This window comes from Sander lucioperca, chromosome 12, assembly GCF_008315115.2.
Source record: "Sander lucioperca isolate FBNREF2018 chromosome 12, SLUC_FBN_1.2, whole genome shotgun sequence".
Taxonomy (NCBI): domain Eukaryota; kingdom Metazoa; phylum Chordata; class Actinopteri; order Perciformes; family Percidae; genus Sander; species Sander lucioperca.
In genome coordinates this window covers 16366755-16378762 of record NC_050184.1, presented here as the reverse complement: position 1 = coordinate 16378762, position 12008 = coordinate 16366755, and the positions used below count along the sequence as shown (strand labels likewise).

Sequence of the window (12008 nt, the reverse complement as noted above, 5' to 3'; positions counted from 1 at the left end):
CATAATTAAGAGTCAAAGAACATTAGCTTCAGTTTCTTTAGTTTAGGCATGCCTACAGAGCTGCTGCATTAAGTTCAAGCACATCAGAGATTTCAAACTAAAAAAAAAAGTATTATTAATATGGTGTTTTTCCTCTCTATATAAAAGAAAACAAGATTTATTGTACATTTTAATACTACAAAGCTGTGTTTTGGGTTAGAGTGTTTTGCGAAGCACAGCCAAGCAGTGTGGTTAAGGCTGTTTTATGCTTCCGCGTAAAATCTACGCTGTTGCGATGCACGTAGGTATGTGGAGACACAAACCTATGCCGGACCCTACACCTTAGCCTGACGTGCACCTCTCGAAAAATTTAACTACACGTCGCAGCGGGACACTTTGTTTCTCTCACTATGACTCTAGAGTCACCACTCGCTCCGAAGATAATCGCCGTCACTCTCTCACTCCTCCCTCTACCACACACTCCCCCCACACACACATGCCGGCCCCACACACACATGCCAGCTAGACGCACTCACCAGCGCACAAGTATAAACACCAGAGGCCTGTACTACAAATCAAGATCAACATGTCCTGGATTTGGTTACCCGGCTTCACCTAACCTAACAACCACGCTCCTGCATAAGCTGTGTCACGACGGTGGTTAACAAATAGTTCAATCAACCCAGGGTTTCCCAATCCAGCGGCGCGCGCGTTCACATAAAAGAGGCGGTGTTTACACAGCATGACCAATCACAAACATCTACCAGAGCCGCATAATTTATTTAAGAAGAGCAAATTATAATTCTACATAAATATGAAGAACACAGACACGGTTTTGCAGGCAAAACGCAATACAGTCGCTGCTTCCTAAAACAGGAGGAAAGCTGGCAAAAAAATAGCTGACGCTGTAAATGCTGCTGTAAAACCCTGGGTTAACACCAAGGTTAACCCTTAACGCCAAATCTTGCTTCGTAGTACAGGACTCTGGCCACTTACGTAGGATACAGCGAAAGCTCTGCGTGGAGCCTCCGCAGAAGCATAAAACGGCCTTTACTATAAACAAGTCTGTCCAACCCCTGAGACTCTCCTCCTGTCTCTGCAGTGCAGCTGGTGACTGTTGGCTGCCTTGTGCCCCACCCACAGCCAGCCAGCCAGCCAGCCACTGGGCTCACCGCCAACACAGAATAATGGTGACCTGGTGCCAACTGCCCTTGTGGAGTTACTTAGGGTAAAAGGTTGCAACTTATCTCTCGTTGTGTGTCTTTCTTTTCTCTCTTTCCACAAAAGCTCTGTCTCACATTTTCATGCACATGCGCACACTCTGCCAGTTCCTGCCCACTGTAAAATATAGAAGTCTGTGTCCTAATGTAACCTCGCCAGAAGCGACCCCATTGCCTCTGTCTGCACAGGAGCTGTGGAGAGCATGGAGGGAAATAGGAGAAAGTATGTTTGGCTATGTTCAGACTGCAGGCCAAAGTGACCAAAGATTTTTTTGCTTTTACTTTTAGGGATCTGCAGCTAAACTCAACCTACTTTTTCCTCACTCTGCCAGTCCTATCACATGCTTTGCTAGATTGTTTACTTGTACTGGTTTGGTTTTTCTCCCTCCCTCCCTCTCTCTCTTCCTCCCATCCAGCCAGCCTTTCTCACCCTCCCACCAGTTGGTTCCTGCTTAGTATTATGTGGTGATAAGAGCAGAGACGAAACGGGAAAGGCGGCCTAAACAGCCCTTCTATCTTAAGATTAGTTTTTTTGCTGTTGCATCTTCTAACCCTGCAGTTTCACTCTCTTACGACTACAGTGAGTATTTGCTTTTGCCGAATCAAATAAACAGACTATTATAGTTTTTGGCAAGAAGTAGCTACTTATGAGGGGATGACGGAGGGATAGAGTCCCCCCCCCCCTCCTCCCTAACCCCATGCAGCTAGGGAGAGTGGCGGACGTGCAGAAAAGATAGTAAACCATGACACAGATCTGGCTGAGAGATTTGTAGATCTGCAGAAATGTGCAGCAGCTGTGTTATAGGAAGCTAAAAATGCTCTAAAGACAGAATGAAGTATGTCAAACCTGATGGTACTTATTTTTAAAATATATGTGTACAACAGGTTCAATGTTTCTGTTGACTTCTGCCTCTCTCAGAAGGTCAGCTTGAACACTTAAATTGACAAAATGCCAATGTCCGCCATTTTAATTTGCTGTGTGTGTGTGTGTGTGTGTGTGTGTGTGTGTGTGTGTGTGTGTGTGTGTGTGCGCGCATGTGCAACAGAAGGACAGGTGTAAGGACAAAGACTAAAGCAATATGAGAGAAACCCTTGAATAATTCAAACCTTATTCCTTAGAAATTTCACAGACTGTGAACATAAACTCTCTCCAAAATCAATGCAGGGTGAATTCATCCGGTACTTTCCCTTGGGACACAATTGTTTGTTGTGTTTTTACGTTAATGCTGGTATCATCACCCATCCCTGCAAAAACACCTGGTAGCTATCACTGCTATCTACAGCCGTGACCTTTTCATTGGAGCATCAATAATAAGCTGCACTAGGTTATGTATAATATTTTTTTGGAAGAACTTTATTTTAGGTAATCGTGCCTTCTCCATCAGGGCACCTCGCTTTGGAACGACCTGATAAGGCTTGCTGAATCAGTGACTTCTTTTTAAATCACTTCTGAAAACATATTTCTATTAGACTTGCTTTTATGTGATGCTGTCTTTTTATCGTCTTTTTAATTATGTTTTTATCCTATCACCTGTTAATTTAATTTATTTATTGAATTGGGTTTTAGTAACTCAGCACTCATATGGTTCACTTCTTACCTAACAGATAGGACACAAGTCTGTGATGTTGAGGGGACCCTCTCTGATTCACAGAGTATAACATGCGGGGTGCCCCAAGGTTCGATCCTGGGGCCCCTGTTATTTTTAGTATACATAAATGACATATCAGCTGCGGTACGGTGCAAGTTGCTATTAGGCCTATATGCTGATGATTCTGCTTTACTTGTCCCATGGTGTAATGTAAAAGACATTGAAAATACTCTTGGCCTAGAGCTTGAGTCTGTCAACCAGTGGCTAGTAGACAATAAGCTCTCTATGCATCTAGGCAAGACTGAATCAATCTTGTTTGGTACAAAAAAGAAAGTTTGGCAAAATCAAATACTTTAAAGGTGATGTGTAATGGGTCTGAAATTGTATCTAAATCAAGTGTTACATATTTGGGTTTAACATTGGATCAATCACTTATAGGTGAATCCATTGCAGCCAAAGTTTTAGCCAAATGTACCTGTAAGTTGAAGTTTTCATATCGCAAGACAAAGCTTTTAGATTTTTCTGTAAATAAATTTGGCTTTTGCTTGCTTTGCATGGTTGTCTGGGTTGACTGTGAAACTTAAAAACAAATTCCAAGTGCTGCAAAACAATGTTATTCGGTCACTGTTAAAAGCACCCCTCCCACACCCCCCGTACTCATATTGGTAGGGAGGAGTTTATAAGAGCTGGTCTACTATCCGTACATCTAAGAGTAGAACAACTTAAGCTGAACCATATGTTTAACATTGTTAACGGTCATGCCCACAAATATTTATGCTCTAATATAACATCCACACGATAGCATAGATGCGGTCCACACGCAGCATAGTCATAATACTAGGATCAGCATCCGCTCCTGCATAGTTCCTAGAGCTAATAATGCAATTAAAAATTATTTCTTTTACACTGGTATCATGGTATGGAATAGTTTGCCTACTGCTACAAAACTTTCATCACAAGGGATTTTTAAAAGACAGGTCAAGCAGCTTTTATGGAACAAGGTGAATATTTTTTGATAAATTGGATAGTTTTTACAGCATTTTTGTTTTTTATTTATTTTGTTTTATGTGATGTCTTCCCCCCTCCCCCCCTCCTAATACTTTATGTCTTTTTAGTCTGAGTCTGTCTGCTTCTTGTCTATTGTTTCCTGTGTGTAACACCAAGGACCGTGCTGGAAATAAGTATTTTACTTTAGAATGTCATCCTTTGGATTACTGTTTTATCGTCCTGATCCAGAAATCAATCAATCAATCAATCATACAAATAATATTATTAAAATTGTTGTTCACCAATCATATCTTAACTATCAAAAGGTCACCCTGCTTTTTCATTCTATGTTACACTGCAGTGTATTTAACAGTAAAAGCTAATGAGGTGGCCAGACTTTGGCATTCATCCAGGCCACCTTTATAAGCACTTAATGAGATCTTCTGATTCAGTGTTGTGAAAAACAACACACAGACAGATAAGTATGTCCACTGTTTGCTCTTAAAATAGGATCAATGGCGAATACAATGTTCAGGACTGCAACATAAAACATAATGGGCAATAGATAGTTAGAGAAGAATCATTATATGTAAATGGAGAGTGTGCATATTTGTGTGTGTACAACAGTTCAAAATAACTGTCATCTCCCTTGCCTTAAAGAACTGTTAGTTGTGGTTATTGCTGCCTTCAAGTGCTCTTCTGGGAGTCATAAATGGGGCTTGTTGTGCTTTTCAGTGCTTTTGTCCTGCTTACGATACAATTTCTTTGCCGCAAAAATAATATTGGGCTTGGCATTTACTGTCCAAAGTAAGTTGCTGCGCACGTAAACAAAACTATTAGTCAAAGAAACTGAAAAAAAAAAAAAAAAAATTATTTTTAGCAATACTTCAGACAAAAGCATCAGACAAATGAATAACTGTAAGATTCAGCACTTATACCTTCTTTTGGAATGATGGGGGGTTTGCCCTTAAAACAGGCTTCCTAAATTGTACATATTAGCCTTCATAACAACTCCCAAAGGGTTCATGTCATGGGAGAATGTAGGCCTACAACTTTTTGTAACTTTTTTTTTTAATTATTTCCGACAGCACCTGAAGGCAACATTAGTGTCAGCTGCACCAAGTGCAGCAGCTGAATTTAATAACTTAATTAAACTAACAAAAGTAAAATGAAGAAACGAAGAAATTGAAGAAAAATGAAGAAAATAGTTATTAGTGTGTATTTGGAAATCTTTACTACCTAGGCCTAATGGACCTTTTCCACGGCAGACATGTTGACATGTCATAGTGAGAAAAGCACAGGTGTATTCAAAACCATTAATGATGGCTGCATTCCACTTAGGAGAGGTCCTGGTGTTGTACATGCCGACTCACTGAACTAGCTTACTGGGACACTTGATGGAATTGAGCCATCGTTAAGGTTATCAATTTCAGCTGTGCTTTTCCTACTATGACAAGTCAAAATGTCTGCTGTGAAAAAGGTCCATTAGTCACCCTCTTTTATCACTCTTAAATATACTTCTGACGCATTTGACTGTAAGCAGCACGTGTTATTTTCTTCAACCGACCTTAGACAATTGAAATAGCCTAACGTATTTATTTCTGTCAGGGTGCACCACTTGTCTTGTTTATTAAACCAAGATGATTTTAGTTTCTAAGATGGTAACCCGGCAGGACTTTGAAAGCAATGCCTGTGTTGTTTGAATACGTAATAAAACGTGTACTTTTCTTTTACCATTTACCTGTTTTCAGATGCTCCGTCTGACTGCAGGGCGCGTGGGAAGCCTGGTTGCTAGACGTGCAACAGTGGCCTTGACTACCAACAGCGCGAGGATGGCGAGCCACGGTAACATGATCCAGATTCAGACAGCTAAACCTACACATTTAAAATCATATCAAATGTGTTTTCCATCAGACCAACTTTCTGCATAATTTAGCCAAAGAGTGTGGAACTTTAGGAGTGCGATAAACAGATTAACATCATGAAACACAAAAGAAGACAAGTTAAAGTTTATGCTCCTTAATTTGAGTTCCTTCCAAAATAATTGTCACTTCCTGAAAATGGTCTCAATGGAACTGTAGTCTGTTTTCTGGAAGTAGTTCTTGTAGAAGTTGATTACTTTGCAGACATGGTAAAATCAAGGACATGTACCAAACTAAAGCTCAGGTAGCTCAAAGTAGAAAAAGATCTTAATCTATAATTGAAGCCAGTTGTTATAAATATTTGACTTAAAGGATCGGAATACTTCCTCCACCACTACATTTTTTATTTTGATAGCAGCCGTTACCAAAAAAGATGCCTCCATAGTTTTTAGATGTAAGGAAAAACATTGACCCCATAAATACAGAGAGGTATGTGTACAGCTCTGACTCTAGCTGTTGTGACTAAAAAAAATGAGATGGGTCACAGAAATTGGTGTTATTCTTTCAAAAAGCTTACCTGGAGATTATATGCTGAATTGGTATAAACAGGTATACACTACCGGTCAAAAGTTTGGGGTCACTTAGAAATTTCCATTCCACTCCATTCCAGACAGAATACCAGCTGAGATCAGTTGCATTGTTTTTTCAATCGGGGCAGCAGTTTTCAGATTACATTATGTGCTTACATAATTGCAAAAGGGTTCTCGACTGTCGTAGAAAGAAGTGTCTGATCTTTAATGCAATATCTACATTACCCATTATCAGCAACCATTCATCCAATGCTCCAAAGGCACATTCTGTTTACTGATCTGATATCATTTTAAAAGGCTAACTGAGAAAACATTGGAGAAGCCTTTTGCAACATTATGTAAGCACATAATGTAATCTGAAAACTGCTGCCCTGGTTAAAAAAACAATGCAACTGATCTCAGCTGGTATTCTGTCTGTAATGGAGTGGAATGGAAATTTCTAAGTGACCCTAAACTTTTGACCGGTAGTGTAAATACAGAAAAGGTTGACGGCAGTATGTTAAGCTGCATGAAACCATTCAAAGCAACCAATTTTGATTAGTCATTCACTCAATGTTCTCACTTTATGTAACTTTCCCCCATTGTTCAGAAGACTGGGTGTACCAGAACAGGAGGCCTCAGTCTGAAGTCTCAAACCAGCAGATGGCGCTGTTGTACCATCACAGACACATGATCCTTGGGGCTATTGTGTTACAAGTGTAGGACACATGTTACCATTTTCTGAACCAGGGTTTTAAAATGTTCTCTTGACTGCACATTGTTGCATCAGTTGGTTCCAAAAGTGACCCTTCCTGTCTCTGTCCATCCAGAGGTGGCACAGACAGTGGACATGTCTCAGCCAATGTACGTGGACCGTCTGGACACCCCTCTGCCTGACAAACCCTACACTGACGTCCTGACTGCTGCTGACAAGAGCCTGAAACAGAAGGAGAAAGGACCCTGGAGCCAGCTGACCCAAGAGGAGAAGCTTGCCTGTAGGTTCTTCTCTCCTTGCAGGCTGAGACTGTAGAGCTGCTGAGGTGGAACACAATACAGCGAAAACTCGCACATCGCAACAAAATGACATGAAAACACACCTAAAATTAATACAGTACACTTTAATATACATAGACCACAATTCCTTCAAAAGCACAGGGCAACCAGGGGTGGAGAGTGTACACTTACTGAAGAACAGTAAGTACAATTCTGAGGTACTTGTACTTTGGTCGAGTATTCTAATTTCATGGTACATTAACATTATACTTCTACTCCACTACATTTCACAGTAGTGGAGTACTTTTTATCAGATGAATGTAGTGGAGTACTCCACTACATTCATCTGATAGATGTAGTTGCTGTTCTTTTGCAGATTAAGATCTTAACAGAGATGCTCACAAGTCTGTAAGCTAAAGTCCAAGTTTGCTAACCTATCAGGGTGTGTTTTCAGGTGCCTGATTAAAATTAGATGTAGCATCATGCATGCATTAGATGTTTTTTGTCCTCTCTCTCACATGTGGCCGCGTGCAGCAGATACGTTGCGTGTTACCTAGGTAGGTTATAAGTTACGCAGGGAGGGAAATGACATTCAGCTAATTAGCTGTTTTCCTAAAAATAAAGATTGTTCACGAGTCCTGCATCTCGAGGTCGAGTCTGAAGTCTTTTGGAGGACGAGTCTCAAGTCACCGTGTGTGCAAGTCTCAAACTCGAGTCCCCATCTCTGGATCTTAAAAACCTATGATGAGCAGATACAATACTAAAGGAAATTCACCCAACAGTATATGAACTAGTTAGAATACTAACTACATTACTAGCTAAAGTGTGTGTGTGTGTGTAAATCTGCTGCTGGAAATCTAATTTCCTTGCGGGAGTTGTCCCAAAAGGATCAATATAGAAGTCTATGTGTTACTGTATCAATAATCAATTCTATTATCTTATTCTAAATCTAATAATATGACTCTGAGGGGGTCATTTGCCTGCATAGTGAGTACTTTTGATACCATAGGTACATTTTGCTGATAATACTTGTACTTTTATTTGAATTTTATTTAAGTAAAACGCAGATTGCAGAACTTTTACAGAATGGCATGCCAACATGGTGACATTGTTACATTTTACACCCAATGGCTGGGGTGAAGAGAGGCTGAAGTGTGTATGCGAGACCCATTGATGAGGCAGGAGTCCCCAATTCAAAATGCAGAGCAGCTTTGTTTTATTTCCATGTCTTTGTAGATAGCCTAATGAATCTCTGTTTGGTTTAAGCTCTGCAAAGAGAGAACGTGATCATTAAAGGACACATCATGCTCATTTTCAGGTTGATACTTGATAGTCGTGCATATAATAGTGACACAATACAGGACAGGAGAATTTTTTTTTGCCATATTTATTAGTGGTACACTTCCCTATTTTCTCTTCTTGACCCTCTATCTCACCCGTCTCTCGTGTCCTTCATGTCTCTCCCCCCCCCCTGCAGTGTACCGGCTCGCGTTCCATCAGACCTACTCGGAGATGAAGCGGCCGTCAGCAGAGTGGAAGACTGTCTTGGGCGGTATGTTCATCTTCATGGGCTTCACTGGCCTGCTGGTCTGGTGGCAGACAGCCTACGGTAAGTCTGACTCTTACACTCTGAAAGGACAAACCCATCTCTTTTGACAGTGCATGGTGCTAAGAACCGGAAACCTTTTCAGCCACAAAATCACACACCTGGGCCACGTTCAGCCCCGACGAAACGTAGCCATATGTTTTTTTTTTTTTTTTAAACTGAAACGGGGGTGCGTTGGGCACACTGTTTGTGTACAAGTGCTCTGCCTTTTTATTACCACGAGTTTACAGACACGTCTCCGCTGACTGGGTATCACATGTGACACAGCCAATAAACGAGAGACACATCAAACAGAAAACGTATCTCAAAGCAGTTGCACACAGTTTCACATCGTTCTGAGGAAACCTGTCGTTCAACCAGGGAACTGTAGCAACACGGTGCACACACGTTTTGAGATAGAACATGCCCTGGTGTGACACGGATCCCTTTTCACAGCAGCCGTTTTCACTCATATGATTATTATCATTATAGCAGGAACAGCACAGCTGTACCTAACAACATTAACAGTAGCTCTGTTCCTTTCAAGTATCCCAGTAAGCCTCACCAGTTAGCCAGCATGTACAAAACCAGAGCCCTGTAAATGGACTTTGAGTTACACCAGTGACAGGTCAACATGTCCAATGTGAGAGGTCGGTTACCAAGGGCTGCAACTGATGATATTTTCATTGTTGATTGTTTTCTCAATTAATCTATTAGGTTTTTTTTGGTCTATAAAATGATGTCCTCAAATGTCTTGTTTTGTCCACAACTCAAAGATATTCAGTTTACTGTCAGAGGAGAGAAGAAACTAGAAAATATTCACATTTAAAAAAAGCTGAAATCAGATAATTACTTTTTTTTCATAACATATCGCTCTAACCGATTTTTATCAAGTTAAAAATAGTTGCCTATTAAACAGTTGACAACTAATCAATGAATCAATAATTCTAATCTATACTCTTTATTGATCCCCAATGGGGAAACTACAATTTTTTTTTTTTTTTTGTTTTTTTGGTTATGCCTGTTATTACACACAGGCCTGAAATGCACACACGCTCAGGTCCTTTTACTAATGGAGAGATGTCAGAGTGAGTGCGCTGCGACTGCTGAACAGATGCCCTGAGCGGTTCGGGGAGGGGGGTTCGGTGCCTTGCTCAAGGGCACCTTGGCAGTGCCCAGAAGGTGAACCTCTCCAGCTACCAGTGCACCTCCGTATTTCGGCCCGATGGGGACTTCAACCAGCAACCCTCCGGTTCCCAACCCAACTCCCTACGGACTGAGCTACTGCCACCCCCAAATTGATTACTCTTTGCAGCTCTAGTGTTTTCAGTTTCTTTATCTGTTTTATCTGCTGTCAAATGGCTGGCTGAACGGGAACTTGATGGCATTTTGCCAAAATAGTTTTTACCAAGCGCAAAAAGTTACCAAAATAAAATGCCAACCACGTGCTTTGTTTTTTGTAGCATCATGCATGCGTGTGTTTGCATATCGACTACAGTGAAGTGCTATATATATATATATATATATATATATATATATATATATATATATATATATATATATATATATATATATATATATATATATATATATAATATATATATATATATATATATATATATATATATATATATATATATATATATATATATATATATATATATATATATATATATATTTTTCTCTCTCTCTCTTCCTTGTTTGCTCTAGTCTACCCTGCACGTCCCAGGACCTTTGACGAGGAGTGGCAGGCCAAACAGCTACAGAGGATGTTGGACATGAAGGTGAACCCCATCGAGGGCTTCTCAGCCAAGTGGGACTATGAGAAGGGCCAGTGGAAGTAAAGAGACGACTGTGGCTGAGGTGGCGCAGGGTCCCGAGCTGTCCCCTCAGAGCGTTGATTTGTTCCACTCTGAGAAGCTGCTGTCGAAGTTATTCGCATATTTGAATGTTGCGTTGTCAAAACTGTCAAACCACTAGGAGGATGGAGCTTATCCACTGTCAACATCTCTGGGGCCATTTGACTCTGTGCCACCTCTGGCTCTCAGCCAGGGGCTTCTTCTCCAACCACTTCTGTCATGGTGATAACTGTGTCCGTCCTGTTGTAACCTTATCATAATAAAATTTTGCTTATTCCAACTCTTTCGATTAAAAAGCAGTGCACAAAAAGTCATTAAAAGTGAGAATCTGAGCGTCTGTTTCATGAAGGTCCTGACATTACACCAGTGGTAGGAAGTAACTTACTATTCATTATTCAAGTACAATTCTGAGGTACTTTACTTGAGTATTTCCATTTTATGCCACTTTTCTACTTCTACATTTCAGAGCGTGATATTGTACTCCACTAATTTATTTAATTTGACAACTATACTTAGTTACTAATGTTTTCATAGCAAAGATTTGATCAGCTTCTAAATTTATAACGTTATCTTTTGGTCAGTGATAAAGAAAACAATCTTCCTCTTAAGATTTTTTGGGGCTTTTCTGCCTTATTTGACAGGACAGTTAGGTGAGACGAGAGAGAGGGGGAAAATCGTCACAGGTCAGACTCGAACCCTGGACCTCTGCGTTGAGGCATGAACCTCCAAGTATATGTGCGCCTGCACCGAGCCAACCCTGCCACACAATCTCCCTCTTAAGTCATAGTCTGTAATTAAGTCTTTAAAGTCTAAAGGAGGTATATTTCAATGTAACATGCAGGTTTGAAGTAATACATTTTTCATAATTCTACTTGTATTGCTTCTTTTACTTCAGGAAATGATCGGAGTACTTCTACCACCACTGCATTTCTTTAACAAATGGGAGGTGCTTAAAAAAAGCAATGCATTTGTGTACAGACCATTCCACTTAATTTGTTGATTCCCCTAGCCCCACCCTGAGGTTTACATTTGTGTTTTGGAATGAAATGTCTTTTTACTCAATCTAGTGAATAGTTTTGTCTAATACTTCAGTTTTTGACCTAGTACACACACAACTATTGACATTCAATGCCAATTAGCAACTGTTAGCATGCACATAAACAGTAACACACTAAACTAAGATGCCTGCTTAGAAACCCCCATATCTTTGCATCAGTTGAGCAGTCATTTTGGGCGTAAAAGTGAACTTTCTTCAGGCTCATTTCTTCTTCTGGAAACACCTGGAATATTGAAGATCTCTTCATGCATGCATGCTTTAACACACCCACCCACTATCCAAGACTCTGGAGTAGACAAGGCAGACTC

The 12008-nt window shown here is 40.4% G+C and overlaps 1 protein-coding gene across 3 annotated transcripts; it reads left to right on the top strand.

Moving 5' to 3' along the window:
• The first annotated feature begins 1532 nt into the window (after window positions 1-1532).
• On the top strand, window positions 1533-10923 carry LOC116040632. 3 transcript variants are annotated; one of them, XM_031286133.2, is made up of 5 exons: window positions 1533-1779; window positions 5527-5620; window positions 7037-7201; window positions 8677-8808; window positions 10495-10923. In XM_031286133.2, exons 2-5 carry the CDS (start codon window positions 5527-5529, stop codon window positions 10626-10628), a joined length of 525 nt encoding a protein of 174 aa, XP_031141993.1. In that variant the 5' UTR covers window positions 1533-1779; the 3' UTR covers window positions 10629-10923. The 3 variants fall into 3 exon arrangements, with proteins under 3 accessions (XP_031141993.1, XP_031141995.1, XP_031141994.1); XM_031286135.2 differs by lacking the exon at window positions 1533-1779 and adding an exon at window positions 5220-5310; XM_031286134.2 differs by lacking the exon at window positions 1533-1779 and adding an exon at window positions 5273-5366.
• The last annotated feature ends 1085 nt before the right edge of the window (window positions 10924-12008 follow it).

Bases quoted from the DNA above. Each gene is read 5' to 3' on its own strand.
- LOC116040632 (XM_031286133.2), top strand. From the start codon at position 5,527: ATGCTCCGTCTGACTGCAGGGCGCGTGGGAAGCCTGGTTGCTAGACGT. The intron at 5,621-7,036 runs GTAACATGATCC...CTGTCCATCCAG, and splicing joins CGCGAGGATGGCGAGCCACG to AGGTGGCACAGACAGTGGAC. The intron at 7,202-8,676 runs GTAGGTTCTTCT...CCCCCCCTGCAG, and splicing joins CCAAGAGGAGAAGCTTGCCT to TGTACCGGCTCGCGTTCCAT.